The sequence below is a fragment of the Rhinoraja longicauda genome, chromosome 6 (assembly GCF_053455715.1).
Source record: "Rhinoraja longicauda isolate Sanriku21f chromosome 6, sRhiLon1.1, whole genome shotgun sequence".
NCBI lineage: Eukaryota > Metazoa > Chordata > Chondrichthyes > Rajiformes > Arhynchobatidae > Rhinoraja > Rhinoraja longicauda.
Genome location: NC_135958.1, coordinates 69,915,547 through 69,933,778, shown reverse-complemented (window position 1 = coordinate 69,933,778; position 18,232 = coordinate 69,915,547). Strand labels below are relative to the sequence as shown.

The following is an 18,232-nucleotide window of genomic DNA, read 5'->3' as shown; positions in this document are numbered from 1 at the left end:
GCCAGCCGTTAATATTTGGAAGCCATTTATTTCTCTGCCATGGGAAACCACCCGATGTATTCATCCAGGCTTGGATTTAAGTATGAGTCTTCTGACTGGGCCTTGTATGCTGTAATCAAGCCAAGGTAAATATGATGATCCTCTAAAGGACACAAAGTGCTGGAATAACTCAGTGGGCCTGAGTGGGTAGGAAGCTGAAAGAAGGGGTGAGTGGGAGGGAGGGAGCTGAGAGAGGGGTGGGTGAAGGAGGGAGGAAATTGAGATGTACAGGTTAGTAGGTAAGTTGGCTTTGGTAACATTGTAAATTGTCCCTAGTGTGTAGGATAGTGTAAGTTGGCGGGGATCACTGGTCGGTGCGGACTCAGTGGGCCGAAGGGCTTGTTTCCACGCTGTATCTCTAAACTAAACTAGACTAAATTAGCTTATTGAATGAATGTGATTAGAGCGTTTCCTATGTACTGCATTCAGTTTTGTTATTGAAGCTATACTCATCACAGCTTGACATGAGGTCAGAGATTCAGTCACTCTGAAGAATTCTCATTTTCTGACTGCACATGATCAGTGTTACCAGAAAAACTGACATTCTGTTGTCAACCATCAAGTTGCTCCATTGTTGACATTTGATTTCAGGGCCATAAAGCATCACTAATTATTAATACTCTCCAGTTTGGGTTAAAACTTGCAAACGTCATCCACATCCAATGAATGACTTGAGTAAATACACTATATGCTGCTTCAGAATTGTAGAAGGCCAGCACGGTGGTACAGAGGTAGAGTTGCTGCCTTACAGCACCAGAGCCCCGGGTTTAATCCTGACTACGGGTGTTGTCTGCACAGAGTTTGCACGTTCTCGCCGTGATCGTGTGGGTTTTCTCCGGTGCTCCGGTTTCCTCCCACATTCCAGCGACGTGCAGGTTTGTAAATCAATTGGCTTCGGTAAAAATTATAAATTGTCCCTAGTCTGTAAGATAGTGCTAGTATATGGGGATTGCTGGTCAGTGTGGACTCGGTGGGCCAAAGGGCCTGTTTCCGAGCTGAACGAAAACGAAACTAAAAAAAAATTGCACTCGAGTCAAACATTTGCATTTATGCAGTGACTTGCAGTCCCTTAAAACATTCTAGACCACAATGAACTAAGTACTTTTAGAATGTCATCCAGAGATATGAAAAACAGATTTATGCATGGCGAGCTCCTATAAACATCAATGAGTTAATGACCGATCTGTGTTTCTCAATAATGCTATTTGAGGGATAAATACTGTCAAAAGCACCAGGGAGAACTCCAAAGATTGTTTATGTACATCAGGGATTTCTCCTTATGTCTGATCATTTACTCACAAACAAAATCTTTGGTCAGGCATTTTAATTCATCACTTGGGACAACTCCGACTGTAAGCAGCACATCCCTGCAGTGAGGTTGCTGTTGCTTAGTTCAGTGCTTCCCTGGAAGGACAACATCAGTGCTGTTCCAGATGTGCTTTAAAACATCTCATTCAGTGTGTGCTCATAAACAATCTTATTAAAACGTCAGAGTTTTCTGCCAAGTTTAACTATCCGACTGTAATGTTGTCGTTGTCCAAAGAGAACATTGCTTAAAAGAATCAATGCTGTGCTGTAAATTATCAGGCCTTGAATGTTCTCCAGGATTTGGCTGAAACTCCAACAAAAAGCGAAGGAAACAGACTGGAAAAAGCTAGTGCTCTTGTTCAGCCAGATTTGCACTGACTCCCAAGGTTCGCATCACCTTGCAAGGTGGGGAATCACTATCTACCAGAAAAAATCTCTGCTTCATAGTAATCTTTAACCAGGATAATATTTAACTCCAATTTACCTGGTTATTGATCTAGACTGGATAGACTCGGCTTGTACTCGCTGGAATTTAGAACATTGAGGGGGGATCTTATAGAAACTTACAAAATTCTTAAGGGGTTGGACAGGCTAGATGCAGGAAAATTGTTCCCGATGTTGGGGAAGTCCAGAACATGGGGTCACAGTTTAAGGATAAGGGGGAAGTCTTTTAGGACCGAGATGAGAAAGTTTTTTTTCACACAGAGAGTGGTGAATCTGTGGAATTCTCTGCCACAGAAGGTAGTTGAGGCCTGTTCATTGGCTATATTTAAGAGGGAGTTAGATGTGGCCCTTGTGGCAAAAGGGATCAGGGGGTATGGAGAGAAGGCAGGTACGGGATACTGAGTTGGATGATCAGCCATGATCATATTGAGTGGCGGTGCAGGCTCGAAGGGCCGAATGGCCTACTCCTGCACCTATTTTCTATGTGTCTATGTTTCTAAAACTGTTGTTTGTGGCATCTCACAAGAAGCAGATTGCCCATCATGTTATCTACATTATCTAGATTCCAATACCGATTGTTGGAATAATTAATTGAGCCTTTGGGATGCCTTGAGATTGCAAGGACTGCTATATAGTTTAGTTTAGTTTAGAGATACAGTGCAGAAACAGGCCCTTCAGATCATCAAGTCCGCGCCAACCACTACACACACTGAAGCCAATTTACTATTTTACCAAAGGCAATTAACCTACAAACCTGTACATCTTTGGAATGTGGGAGAAAACCGGAGATTCCTGAGAAAACCCACGCAGGTCACGGCGGAACATACAAATTACATCCAGACAAGCACTTGTAGGATCGAACCCTTGTCTCTGGCGCTGTAAGGCAGCAACTCTACTGCTGTGCCACCATACCGCCCCCTGCTGGAGATTTAATATTCATATCTCAAACCTTGCTCATGCTGGCTGTTATTCCAACATGCCTTCCATTCGAGCTGGTCATAAGCAATGCCGGCTACCAGCTTTTATACGTTTTCATGTTATAAGAGCAGAATTAGGCCATTCAGCCCATCGTCTACTCCGCCACTTAATCATGGCTGATCTATCTTTCCCTCTCAACCCCATTTTCTTGCCTTCTCCTCATAACCCCTGACACCTGTACTAATCAAGAATCTATCAATCTCTGCCTTAAAAATATCCATTGACATCACCTCCTCAGCCTTCTGCGGCAATGAATTCCATATATTCACCACCCCTGACTAAAGAAATTCCTCCTCATCTCCTTCCTAAAGGTATGTCTTTTTATTCTGCAGCTATAGCCTCCAGTCCTAGACTCTCCCACTGGTGGAAACATTCTCTCCACATTCCACTCTATCCAGGCTTTTCACTATTCAGTAAGTCTCAATGAGGTCCCCCCTTATTCTTCTAAACTCCAGCGAATACAGGCCCAGTGTCACCAAAGACTTATCATACATTAACCCAATCATTCCTAGGATCATTCTCGCAAACCTCCTCTGGATCCTCCTCAGATATGGGGCCCAAAACTGCTCACAATATTCCAAATTATGTCTGGCTAATCAACAACATGATCCACTCTGACCAGAGGCTGAAGTCGTCATCACAACCTGTCAGCAACAAAGCGGCCTGGCATCAGAATGGCAACAAAGGATCACAGGCTAATCACATATCACAATCGTTCTGTCTGCTTTAAAGACCACCCTGTTTAGCTCTAATGCATTTTACCATATATACATCACCAGATAATTAAGACTGATTGGAGAAATCTTACCAGATGTTCATTAGTTTAAATCTGATTAGTGGAATTTTATATAGACTGTGAGCTCAAGTTACTTATTACAATTATTAGTAAGTTCATTTCACCCCTTCATTTCACTTATATCAGTAGCTGTTCTTAAAATGGTCTCCTTTCAAAACAAATCAATCTAGCTCTATGTTGAATTATGGTGGCAGTTAGAAATGTTACAAATAGGCAATATTATTGCACATGGGCCGCACAATATTATTCTAAAGCAATTGGGCAGCATGGTGACACAGCGATAGAGTTGCTGCCTTACAGTGCCAGAGACCCGGGTTCGATCCTGACTGTGGGCGCTGTCTGTATGGAGTATGTACGTTCTCCCCGTGACCACGTGGGTTTAACCTGGGTGCTCCGGTTTCCTCCCACACTCCAAAGATATACAGGTTTGTAGGTTAATTGGCTTTGGTAAAAATTGAAAATTGTCCCTGGTGTGTAGGATAGTGCTAGTGTGCGGGAATCACTGGTTGGCATGTACTCGGTGGGCCGAAGGACCTGTTTCCTCCCTGTATCTCTAAACTGGACTAAACTAGCTTTATCTCTCCACATCACTGTCTATATCTCTCATTTCCCTGAACCTTAACCAGTCTGAAGAAGGGTCTTGACCTGAAACGTCACCCATTCCTTCTCTCCAGAGATGCTGCCACTGAGTTACTCCAGCTTTTTGTGTCTATCTAAACCAAACAATAAGCTGTATAGCTCAAATTTGTAACAAAATGTGATCATTTTATCAAAAAAGATGAGTAAAACAATTCTTTATGCGCAAAGATGAAGCATAATAATTGGGAATATGTTCAATATGTGTAATTTCTCTTAGTTTTCATGTATATCATTCTCCGTGGCACACTTGTGTTCCTCTTACAACAATCATTAATTAGACAAAAAAGCAGCAAATATAGAATGGAATTCAGAGACAGGCACAGCCAAGGGCAATAATATCCAGAGTTTATGTGTAAGTGCCATCGAGGGTGCATGCTAACAAAGATATAAAAGGTCGGCCATGTTCTCATCTGGTTTCTCCCTCTGTTATTGGCAGTCTGATAGCATTTCTCTCTCACTGCTTCCAATGTGCTTTGATTAGTTCAATGTCACTCAGTATCTTTTTTGCAAAAATGAGCCCAAGCACTTGAACAATCATGAGAATGACACCTAAAGCACTAATTGAGCCTGCGTGACTAGTAAGCCAGCTGGTGAGATGAGGCATACACCCGCGGAGATAGATGTAATTCTGGGCTGTCACTTCCTCCATATGCAACGTGCCAAAGCCACACTGAGAGTTCATCACTGTGCCATTCTCCTGTGGATTGATGCAACATGAGGCGGGAGCTCCACAAGCATGGATGCCCGGGGAGCTGCAGTTAAAATACCTGCAAAGTAAAACATCAGCGGCTTAGAAACACTTTACAAGGTCTTTTTAAAAGCAGAAATGGCACGGAGGCACAGTGGCGCAGCGATAGATTTGCTGCCTTACAGCGCCAGAGGCCCGGGTTCGATCCCATATCTGCAGTGGAACCGGCGAGAAAACCAATTCTTTTCATTGCTTTTATTAAGTATCGCTTTTTTTAAGTGATTACTTTTCTAAAAATGGCTAATTCCATCCAACAACAAATGGCACGGTGGCGCAGCGGTAGAGTTGCTGCCTTGCAGCACCAGAGACCAAGAATCAATCCTGACTATGAGTGCTCTCTGTAAGGAGTTTGTATGTTCTGCCCGTGGGTTTTCTACGTGTGCTCCAGGTTTCCTTCCACATTCCAAAGATGTACAGGTTTGTAGGTTAATTGGCTATGGTAAAATTGTTAATTGTCCCTTGTGTGTAGATCGTCTACGGGGATTGCTGGTTGGTGCGGACTTGGTGGGTGGGCCGAAGAGCCTGTTTCCGCGCTGTATCTCTAAACTAAACTAAATGGAATTCCTTTCCAATTTCAACAAAAGATCATTTGTCCCCATCTGTCTCTTTCAAAGGAGCACTACATCGGCCCAATGTATCAGACTGCTCTGCAGCTGCTGTCAATGGTGATATGCAGTAGATTAACAAACAGAAAACCTCCTGTGCTTTGAGATGATCTATGTCAATGGAACTGTCTGTTCTTGTGAAATATGCCCGTGACTTGCAGATATGGAAAATAGTCAAAGCTATTACCACGAACGCTGTGGATGTGAGTAACAGGCAATCAAAGTGAACGAAATGAATGACCATGAGTTCGGAGAAATGTATTGTCACAACATGTTACAAACTTTGAAAATACTTTTAAGAGTCAATGAATTATACATTGTGGAAACAGGCCCTTCGGCCCAACTTGCCCATGCCGACAAACATGCTCCATCTACACTGGTCCCACCAGCCTGTGTTTGGCACATCTATATACTAAAACTCTCATTTGTTTGTTTGCTTGTTTGTTTGTTTGTTTGTTCCTGAACTACAGCCAAAACGGTACACGATAGCGTGACAATTTTAGGCCCACCTTACTCACCGTTGTCCTTTTGGTGCTAATGGATGTTTCATTGAAATCGGTGTTATATTTTTAGTTATTCACATTTTAAAGTTTAAATCTATCTTCTAGGGAGGGGGAGGAAGAGAGGGGGAGGAGGGAGGATAAGGGGGGTTGAGGAGGATGGAGTGGGGGGGTGGGGGATGGGGGTGGGGGAGGGGGAGGGAGAGGGAGGGAGGGAGGGGGGTAGAGGGGAGGGGGAAGGGGGGAGGAGAGGTTGTGGCACCAATGCAGGAGAGGTTTGGGCCCAACGGTCCACTTGGTCTAGTATCCCTCTAAACCTATCCTATCCATGTACCTGTCTAAATGTTTCTTTAAGAACTGTGATAGTACCTGCTTAAACACTGTGATCGGATCTGCTTTAAGTCAATGTGTCCTTTTTGAATAGTTTCATTGTGGATTTTAACTTGCCAGTTTCAAGTCAATCTGTTCATTTTAAATTCATGAAGGCAGTTAGCATAAGTATCTGATTTTGTATTGTAGAGTTTTGCTCTCCATCAACTTGCAGACTGGTATTCATATATACATAATTATGTATTTAAGCCAGAAACAATTATGAACCAAATACAAAGCTACAGATCCCTGACTAATCTCTGCCTGCACCACTTGCTCTAATGCCAACTTCTATCACCTATTGGTTTCCTTCCCCCTGTTCCAGAGTTCCTCGCAATCCAGACAAAAGTATACTAAAGCTCACAGACAACTGCAGATGCTGGAATAGTGAGCAAAATACAGTACTTTGTACTGAAGTGTGTTTTGATCAAGATTCCAGCATCCACAGATCCTAGTGTCTCCATTTTACTGCTCCACTCCAATATTTGGAGGGTGGAGGGGGTGGGGGTGGTGTGTGTGTGTGTGTGTGTGTGTGTGTGTGTGTGTGTGTGTGTGTGTGTGTGTGTGTGTGTGTGTGTGTGTGTGTGTGTGTGTGTGTGTGTGTGTGTGTGTGTGTGTGTGTGTGTGTGTGCGTGTGTGTGTGTGTGCAGGAAGATATGTTCATAAGTTATTGGAGCAGAATTAGGTCATTCGGCCCATCAAGTCTACTCCACCATTCAATCATGGCTGATTTATCACCCCCTCTCAACCCCAATCGCCTGCCTTCTCCCCATTACCCCTGACACCCGTACTAAGCAAGAACCTATCAGTCTCCATCTTAAAGATATACATTTACTTGGCCTCCACAGCCTTCTGTGGCAATGATTGAGGCGGGATTCAAATTTCAAAATATACTTCAAAATCAACAGTGCTGTAGGCATAAAATTAGAAATTGATGAAACTCAGTGCCAGAACTTTCACCACTAACTTGTAATATCATAAGGTCAATTACTGGGAAATCTTATCCAGAGATTTCACCTCTTGATGGAGTTACTGCCACCCTAAGACTGATGCGTAGGGAACAGCAAAGTGTCTTTGGAAATGTACTTAATAGGATAGAAAAGTTATATTGGTAATGGACTGTCAAACACAAAGTAATTAAGCAAAGCATATCTCTAAACAGGGTGGATATTGTAAATAGTAATGAGGGTTCTTTGATTCTGTCCTATTGAAATCCATTAAAAAAATCTATTATGTTACCATTTGACCACCGGATATGAAAGGTTTAGAGGGATGTGGGCAAAATGCAGGCAAATGTGACTAGATTAGATAGGTTGGCATGAATGAGTTGGGCCGAAGGACCTGCTTCCGGGCGGTATGACCATGACTCTATGACCTTAAGTAGGGTCCAGACCTGAAACATCATCTAATCATTTTCTCCAGAAATGCTGCCTGACCCACCGAGTAACTCCAGCACTTTGTGCCTATCTTTGACATAAACCAGCACCTGCAGTTCTTTATTTCTACCTTAAGAGAACTATTGCGTTTTTTAAGGTAGACACAAAATGCTGGAGTAACTCATCGGGACAGGTAGCATCTCTGGAGAGAAGGAATGGGTGATGTTTCAGGTCAAGACCCTTCTTGGTTTTGTTTAGACTTGACACAGCATATTTGACACAAGTGGTGGAACAACACTTGTTGTTGGATGGAATTAGCAGTTGACACTTAATGACAGTAATCAAAATAATTGTTTTTCTTGCAGGTTCCATTGGGGATGTGGGGGTCCAAATACCCGGAAGCCTAGACTAGCTTCAGTTTTATAATGCACATCAGAATATTTAACAGACACTTACAAGTTGAGCTCCCAATCATGGTAGGACTCCACCCCGCAACACTCTAGTCCTCCTTGGATTTCGTTTATAATAAAACGAAGGTCTAGATCATCCTGATATCTCTTGACACCCAGGACCATTCCATTCTCCACGAATTGTTCTATACGGTCGCTCAGGAAATAAACCGCGATCCCGCCGACTACCTGCATGGTCACCAATATCAGGATCCCGGCCGAGAAGAATTTCAGCAAGCATTGGTTCTCTCTCAGCGCCCCCACGCACCCCGAGAAGGACATGCTGCCGACCAGAAGACCCACGGCGACAAAGGCCAGCATGGGGTCCGTGCTGAGATTGTTGATGTTGTCCAAGTATAGAGATTCCTTGTCAATGAGACCCCATACCCCGACCCCCAGTATCAGAGAGCCCAGGACAGTGAAGGTGAAGTTGAACACTATCATTGTGTACTTGATGTAGACGTTGACTTTGGTGACCGCATGGTGTCGATGGTGGAGGCTGGTCAATTCTTCCTGGCGCTCGGTCCCCAACCCGCTCTCCGTTTCAGCACCGTCCGCCTGAGGACAGCGACCACAACTCACGCCATTGTCGCGCCGACCCTCCTGTAAAAGTGAATGAAGACAGGAGGGAAATATCAAAAGTGGGACACTGAAAGATCAGACACACCAAGAGGCACACTCGGATTTAGTTTTGTCTTCGGAGGCCGTCAGAAAGTAATGTCCCAAAGCCGTTCAACCCAGGCGATCATTGGGATTAACCTACCACTGATCGCATCCAACAAACTAAGTTAATAAAAAAGAGCTTTGTAGAATTTGATTATCTGGAAGCAATCCTTTACACATCCGGCTTCTATCGAGCAAAAGATTGCGTTGACCAAAGTGGAATTCTGACTATCTGACTCATTTGATGAAGAATCTTGTGTTTATGATGTTAAAATTATACTGAGCAGACTCCACTGGAGTGTTGTTTTGCTCTGAATACATGTGAAAGAGATGCAACCTCTTTAAAAGTTATATTTTGGATATAAATTGGTGGACTATTATGTCAACTAAATTAGCAACCAAAAAGCATCGCCTTGTCCCAAACGGTCCTGTTTGATTCAGACTGGGTACCAATGGGTCGGGTTCTGATGAATAGCGACCGGACCACACTGCTGTGCCCATTGAATCAAGTAAAATGCACTCTGTGTCTCTTTCTTTGGTAAACCAGCACCTGCAGTTCCTTGTGTCCAAATGAACTCCCGCTCTTACGCACGCAATCTTATTTGGCAAAAATACATTCCTGCCTTCACGCACTTGTACAGTTACCCATACAATCATTAGGCTTCACCGAACACACACATACTCGCCATCAAGTCAGCGTTTCTCAACCGCGGGTCCCAGGAACCCGAGGGTTCCGCGAGAGGTCGCTAGGGGATCCGAGAGAAATAGTGATAAATAGGCAAAGCATATGTAAATGCATTTTTTGAGTCATTTTTGTTTAATTTCATATTCGTAATTTTATTATACACGTGTGACATATTCTTGGAAAATTCTTGGGTATTATAATAAAGTCTTCAACCTATTATATCATTTAGAAGTATAATAATCATAGAGAATATATTTAGTGACGTCCATGCGGGCGCCAGTGTGAAACGGCCTTTAGTGGTCAGTGTACAGGAGTTGTACGTGACGGATTTGGGTTTCATCAAGTGACTCACTGGAGTACAGACGCATGCACGGTCTCCATCAGTCCTGTCTGTGCTTCCTGGAGTGCAGGTACAGTCCTTCATTCACCCACGTTATTTAGTATTTTTTGCCCACCAGTTAGGGATGTTATATGTGAATTTTAAAAATGTATGCATGTTTATGTTTATTTTTGTTAGTTTAGGAAAAGTTTGTGTTTATGTATGTTTTTATTAGTTTATGAAAAGTTTATGTGTGGTGTTTGCCTTATGAACTTTAAGTTTATGAAAGAGAAAGAAAGAGATTAATAAAGATATATAATAATTTTTGGCGCCTAATGGACCTCTATGGAATTCCCACCAAGATCATAAACTTAATCAAGAACTTGTATGATGGAACCTCTTGCAGTTATGCATGCAGGCCAGCTCTCCCAGAGCTTTAGTGTCAAGACGGGCGTCAAGCAGGGATGTCTACTGTCACCATTCCTGTTCCTCCTGGCAATTGACTGGATCATGATGGAAACGACTGAAGAGAAAAGAAATGGAATTCAGTGGACAATGTGGATGACCTTGACTTTGCTGGAGCAGCTGGATGACCTTGACTTTGCAGGTGACATAGGTCTCCTTTCACACACACAGATACAAATGCAGGAGAAGACGGACAGACTCTTACAAGCTGCAACAAAACTTGGTCTTACACCCAATACAGCAAAGACACAGGTGATGAAGATTCACTCCAAAACCAGCAACCCTATCCTCATGCACAGCACTGCCCTGGAGGAGGTAGAAACATTTGCATACCTAGGCAGTGTTGTGGACACCACCGGAGGGGCAGATACAGACATAAAAATCAGAATCAATAAGGGCACCAGCGCTCGATCTTCTGGAGTGGCGCCCAATCCAGGCGAGCCCCAGGCTGCTGCAGGGCCTCCAGCCATTGCCTCCATCCTGATCGTTCCTCTTCTCCCAATTTGAATGAGTTTAAATTCTTCATTAATTCCACTCTGTATTTATATATTTTGATACCCACATCAGCTATCAGGAGACCAGGAGGCAGTTCCCACAACAGTTTTCAATCATCTCTTATATTCTCTAACTACTACCTGCTTACCTTTCATTATTTACATCGGCGAAACCAAGCGCAGGCTCGGCAATCGCTTCGCTGAACACCTGCGCTCGGTCCGCGGACCAAACTGATCTCCCGGTGGCCGAGCACTTCAACTCCCCCTCCCATTCCCAGTCTGACCTTTCTGTCATGGGCCTCCTCCAGTGCCATAGTGAGGCCCACCGGAAATTGGAGGAACAGCACTTTATGTTTCGCCTGGGCAGTTTGCAGCCCAATGGTATGAACATCGACTTCTCCAACTTTAGATAGTTCCTCTGTCCCTCTCTTCCCCTCCCCCTGCCTTCCTGTCTCCACCTATATCCTTCCTTTGTCCCGCTCCCCCTGACATCAGTCTGAAGAAGGGTCTCGACACGAAACGTCACCCATTCCTTCTCTCCCAAGATACTGCCTGACCTGCTGAGTTACTCCAGCATTTTGTGAATAAATACCTTCGATTTGTACCAGCATCTGCAGTTATTTTCTTATAATACCTTTCATTATATCTCTCTTTTCATTTAAGTAATTTTATCTTTAATCACTGAGGCCATCTCTCCTACTCTACTGGATTCTGTATACTTTGCAGTCTGACATATTCATTTACCATCAATGATGTGAAATCCTTGCACCATATGTGGCACTTTAATCAGAATTCCAGTTCCTTGACTGTCACGTCGGGAAAGCAGCCAGTCACATTCATTATTGCAGCAGGTCATTTAGTTTCCCCAAAGTGATTTTAAAAGAATATATTTGACATCTTTTCACTAACGAATTCCAAAGCTCCACGATCAGGTTCAATGTGAAATGCATTTATCAGTTGTCCTGTTCATTGTTGAGTCAGAGTAAGATGTGGTGTGAATGTACTGCAGAATCTCCCCAGAACACAACCCTGCTGCATTGACAGTGTGCAAAGCTCCAGATCTATTGCCATATGACAGTTCCCTCCACTTTTGATCCTTTCCCTTTGAAACAAATACTGTAGTACGTTGAATGGATCATGTTTATGGATGGAATAGTGTTGTATTGTTCCACTATACAATTGTTATGTCTGTTCTAAACAAAGACTGTGTTAGGCATTTCCATGAAATACCTTGCAGGCAGATCACAGGATCTGATCTGTAGAAAAGAGGAGAAAACAAAAGGGCTGTGCATTCAGAGGGGGTGAGATTGGAGTGGGTGAGGGGAGTAGAGAGGTCAAGGCAGTTGATGTTGTGCTGGCAGTTGAAAATAAGAGAAGGGTCCCAAACAGAAATATCACCTATTCACGTTCTGCAGCAATGCTGTTACACGCTGAGTTACTTCAACACTTTGTGTCTTTTTTTTTTACAGGATCTGACCTCATGGCATCTCTTAGTACTCTCATGTTTAATGTCATTTGCAAAATGATAAACTGAAAATCTGTTGGAGGATGGAATACTCAAAACACTACTGTTATCACCAAGTTCCATTGTAACAAGGAAAATCTGTCTGTTGTTGCCAGCATTAAATTACATGTGTAAGTGTCAGCTGCAGCTTGTACTCAAACAACTCTGACATGTTGGCCTTGATGGATGTGAATGTGTGCGGTAAACACCATTAGCAATTGAAACTTGCTACATTTTTCCAATCTCTCCTGAGATGCTGCCTGACCCGCTGAGTTTCTCCAGCATTTTGTGTCTACCCAAGAAACTACAGATGCTGGTTTACAAAAAAAATAGACACAAAGTGCTGGAGAAACTCAGCAGGTCAGGCAGCATCGCTGGAGAACACGAGTGAGTGATGTTTCTGGGTTGGAACCCTTCTTCTTCCCTATGGATGGGCAGCTGTAGATAAGTATGATTTATCTCAAATATTATCATATTTTGGTCTTTCTGCTGACTGGATAGCATGTAACGAAAGCTTTTCATTGTGCCTCGGTACAGGTGACAAACTAACTAAATTGCATATTTTCTTTAGATTATTTACCTGATGGCTTCACCTCTTTCTAGTTTCTTTGCAACTTCCAAGACTCCTCTCTTCTTAATTTTTCTTGAATAAAGTCTAGCATCTACTCTATTACATGCCTTTGTGCTAAACATCCGTAGAATGCAAAGCACTAGAGTAACTCAGCAGGTCAGGCAGTGTCTTGGGCGGACATGGATAGGCGATATTTTGAGTCTGGATCCTACCACAGACTGATTGCACACTTCCCTTCCACACCCCCACCCTGTCCTGTTCTTTGATGGAGGATCCACGATTTCAACATGAAAGGCACTCAGATAAAGATAGTATATTTACTGTACATATTATGAATAAAATATATTTTTGAATAAAATCTAAATGCACATTGTTTGAAAAAGGCCTACCCTATCTATGCCTCTCAAAATATATGGCAAAAAGTTTGACAACAAACTACAAACATAAAGAATAAATGAAACAATTTAAATATAATTTCATTGTAAACCTCAGAAATATACTAAATTCTTCCACGTCAATTAATTACTTTGAAGCATGGTGACTATTTTCAGAGGCATGTGTTAGAATTAATTATCACCTGCACCATTGAACTCCCTTTGTAGTGTGCTGCTGCTCAGTCCAGTGAATGTTTTTGAGTATTTAAAGGAGCTTAAATTCCCTGCCTTTTGACTCATTTGACTTACAGCAGGTGAAGAAAAGATCAAGATTATATTTTCACTTCACTTGAGTCTATTTATTTGTCAAATCTGCATTTCATTTAAATATAGTGAACAAAATTCTCCTCTTCATCAATTGATGTAATTATAGAAAAAAATATTTTAAGTTCTGAAATGACCTCTATGCAGTTAATCTTCAACTGTGTGGTTACTGCTGTGTGGTGACAAGGGTTGTTTTGCAAATTATTGTAATCAAATTTGAGTTTAGTTTAGTTTAGCTTAGAGATACAGAGCGGAAATAGGCCCTTTGGCCCACCGAGTCCGCACCGACCAGCGATCCCCACGCATTAACTATCGTAAACACATTCGGGACAATTTACAATTAACCAACAATCCTGTACGTCTTTGGAGTGTAGGAGGAAACCAAAGATCTCGGAGCAAACCCAAGCGGTCATGGGAAGAACGTACAAACTCCGTGCATTAAGCACCCTTAGTCAGGATTGAACCCAGGTCTCTAGCGTTGCAAGCACTGTAAGGCGGCAACTGTACCGCTGCGCCACCGTGCAGCCGTGAACATACTATATGGATTGAAATATTTTGTTTTCATAACAGATTTCATACAAAATATACCGGGAGATTTAATATTAAATTGAAAACTTGATGTCACTAATTATTAATGCAAAAATTCTGCACACCATACATGGATAAACAATGCTGGATTTTGCAATCGGCTATGTCTAATATATTTATTTAAAATCACCGAATGGCAATACTGCTACCAGAACAAATTTTGATTGCAAAAGCTAAGACACAGTGCGAGAACTATTTTTGGAACAGTGGTCGGTTCAGTTCGTTGATACTTAATAAGTAGCTACTACCTGACACATTGTTATTTCATTCAAAGTCAAGTTAGACTACAAGGCATTAATCCCAGTTCTTGATGTCTGCTACTCAGCTGTGCACAGACAATTGAAAGGATGAACAGAGCATAGCTATCTGAATCAGTTCAATGCACCATGTCTTTTCTCAGGAGATTATTCCTTTGTCCCTCTTCGCTAAATATATTGGTCACCATATATTACTTTTGCTGAACAAAAATGGGTCACATTTTGAACATAAGGTACTGTAATTTTTATTCCTGAAAGCTTTGTGTCCTTGCATTTTACTTAACTGGTTATTATATGAGAATTTGTTATTATTTTTGTATCAAGCAATACTGTGGAATCACACAGCAATAGGAAAAATACATTTATTAAAGCCATTTTTTCACATAGTAATTCTAACTTAAATATTTACCTTGAATATCAAAGGACTGAGTTCATCTGCTTCTCTCCCCTTCCTGATGAAGGAGAAATATTGCGACATCTTCATTGTCTGCTTCTTCCAAGATTACCTCAAATTATAAATTAAATGAATGTTAGCGGAAAGTATTCACAACGGGAGTATTCAGTGTTCCATTTTTTCTCCAGCAGACAAGAAAAAAAGAAAGTTCAATCACTGGCCACGTGTTTCTGGATCATATGAGAGTCATTACAAGGATTATAGAAGAATCTTTTGTCCTGAAACCTATGCCCTACTTTTCTACGTGTCCTAGCAACTCAGCAAGACATTCATTTCATAAGTGAGATGCTTCTCAAAAAAAAGATACTTCATTTCCAGAAGCATTTTGTAAATTTGATTCAACTACAGGAAGAGTGCGGAAGGGAGGCAGATAGTAAAATGTATAGCATCTTTTTAGAGATACAGTATGGAAACAGGCCCTTCGGCTCACCGAGTCCACGGTGACCAGTGATCACCCATGCACTAGTTCTATCCTACACGCTAGGGACAATTTACAGAAACCAATGCACCTACAAATCTGCATGTCTTTGGAATTTGGGAGGAAACTGGAGCACCCAGAAAAACACATGTGGTCACAGGCAGAATGTACAAACTGCATACAGACAGCACCCATAGTCAGGGTCTAACTCAGGTCTCTGGCGCTGTAAGGCAGCAACTATAGCACAGTGCCATTGTGCTGCCACTTTTTATATTTTAAATATTTTTTAATTTTTCATATTTTTAATTTATGTTTTAGAACTTGGTATCAAAATGTTAACTTATAGCAACGTTGCTATGAACCCGCATGAAAAAGCGGGATTAACCTTGTGTTAAATGATATTGATGGGAAAATCTATGTTTGTTTTGGTGTGGTGTGCAGAATCTATGAATTAAAGGTATTGCTGATACAAATTCTTAATTTCACATTACACTCCCTCACATGCTTAAAATGTAAAACCCAACACTTATTGTCATGAAATGCTGCACAAAGATTGGGGCATGAAGAAATAAAGACATCCATCACATTTACATTTACAACGTTAAAGTATACAGAAATTGAAATATTCAGCATGCCAGGCAGCACCTATGGAGAGAGAAATTAATAATCTTTCAAGATTCTAAATGTATAAAATAGAAACATAGAAAAATAGGTGCAGGTGTAGGCCATTCGGCCCTTTGAGCCAGCACCGCCATTCAATCCTGCTTTTTCCCCATATCCCTTGATTCCTTTAGCGCTAAGAGCTAAATCTAACCTGAAACATGAACTCAGTTTCTGTTCCCAGTAAGCCCCTGGCTTGCTGCGTGTTGCCACTGTATTCTGGTTTCATTACTTCTTGTTGTCAGATGCAGAGACAAGCTGGGGATAATTATCTTCCTCGGTTCACTGCAGATTGAACAAACAAATACTTGCATGCTGCATTTTAAATCATAAAAGCTTTACATTGAAGCAGTATACATTCATTTAAGAAAGGGGCCCAAATTTTCTCTCCAAAATTAGGACACAATTAGGACGTAAATTGGAGGAACAGAACATCATATTTCGCTTGGGCAGCTTATAACCCAGCGGTATGAACATTAATTTCCCTTCTTCCAACTGCATTCCCTTCCTTCCCCTCCCCTCCCCTTCCCTCCCTCCCTCCCGCCCCCCGCCCCGCCCCCATCATCCCAACAGTTCCACTGTTCACATCCTTGTATCCCTCTCATTATCACAACCTCCCCGACCAACAATGGGGACCAACAATAGGCTCCACCCTTCCTCAGGTCATCTGTTGCCGACTCTGATTTATTTTGGCCTTTTCAAGCTTCCAGTTCCCCCCTCCCCCCCACTTCTACTATCAGTCTGAAGAAGGGTTCCAACCCAGAATATTACCAATTCTTTTTCTCCAGATATGCTGCCTAACCCGCTGAGTTACACCAGCATTTTGTGTATATCCTCAGTATGAACCAGCATCTGCAGTTCCTTCCTGCACACAATTACGCATGCCATTTATCGGTGGCGTAAGCTGGGGTTGGTACGGTGGCCCATTAAATCCCTGATTGTAATTCCAATCAAACACATTTCCACTAATAAGGCAAGGAATTGGGAGGGATGACAGTCTCAATTGTGAATGTTGGGTTGTTAATATTAATAGGTTGCATGCCGTACATCTGCCAGCATGAATATGCATCCAAGGGGCTTTACAGAGGTTTCGATTTTTAAAATCCACTTTACACAATTGAAGCTGCAGCTGGCAAAACAGAAAACTACTAATAATTTTCCGTTTTGTTTAAATGGTTTTCAGGATCGTTGAGTTATATCTACTCTAGAGCCAGATGCTCAATGATGTTCCTCTCCTCAGATGGATTGTTCTGTCAGAGATTGACCTTTTCTATATGTTCATAAACCATGGGAGCAGAATTAGGCCATTGGGCCCATCGAGTCTACCCCGCTATTCAATCATGGCTGACCTCTCATGGCAGGGCCATTTTTCTGCCCCAGGTTATTTGCAGTTTTATAACAAAACCCTCATACATGGAATTCATGGAGGAAACAGATATGGGTTCAATGATTTGCTAGGAAGTCCCAATCAGAGGCATTGGGTGCAATCATCAACTTACTCTGAACATTTTCTGCTTTAGTTTAGTTTAGTTTGGAGATACAGCACAGAAACAGGCCCTACAACCATCGAGTCCACGCCAACCAGCGATCCCACACACCAGGGACAATTTACAACGGAAACCTGTACGTCTTTGGAATGTGGGAGGAAACATTGGCACCCGGGGGAAGTCCACGCAGTCACAGGGAGAACGTACAAACTCCATACAGACAGCACCCGTGATCAGGATCAAACCCGAGTCTCTGGCGCTGTAAGGCAGCAACTCTACTGCTGTGCCACCCTCTAGCATTCTCTTTCACCATTTGAAAACTCTGCTTTTGTCTAAACCATCCCCAGATCTCTGCAGAGTCTCCATATGGACAGTACTCTAGAGGCAGTGTCCGTTATGACTCAACTGGTAACACTCTTAATTCTGAGTCAGATATTTATGGGTTCCAGTCACACCCTAGAGACAAGTTGAAAATCCAGACTGACTCTTCGGTACCGCGTAAATGGAGTGTGGTCTTTCGGGTGAGATACTGTAGCAAACCCTCTGTCCTCTACGATGGACCGAAAAGATCCTGTGTGCTCTCTTGAAAAAGAGCAGGTGATTTCTTCCCAGCATCCTGCCCAGCATTTATCCCACTGTTAAAAGCACAAAATTGGATTGTCTGGCTTTAATGCATTGCTTATTGCGGGTGTATGTGGTGTACAAATAAGCTCCTGCT

The 18,232-nt window shown here is 42.3% G+C and overlaps 1 protein-coding gene across 1 annotated transcript; it reads right to left on the bottom strand.

Moving 5' to 3' along the window:
- Nucleotides 1–4,414: 4,414 nt before the first annotated feature.
- Nucleotides 4,415–15,113, bottom strand: tspan10 (tetraspanin 10). Its single transcript, XM_078401868.1, has 3 exons — nucleotides 14,905–15,113; nucleotides 8,259–8,854; nucleotides 4,415–4,971 (listed from the first exon to the last, which is right to left on the bottom strand). Exons 1-3 carry the CDS (start codon nucleotides 14,977–14,979, stop codon nucleotides 4,659–4,661), a joined length of 984 nt encoding a protein of 327 aa, XP_078257994.1. The 5' UTR covers nucleotides 14,980–15,113; the 3' UTR covers nucleotides 4,415–4,658.
- Nucleotides 15,114–18,232: the final 3,119 nt, after the last annotated feature.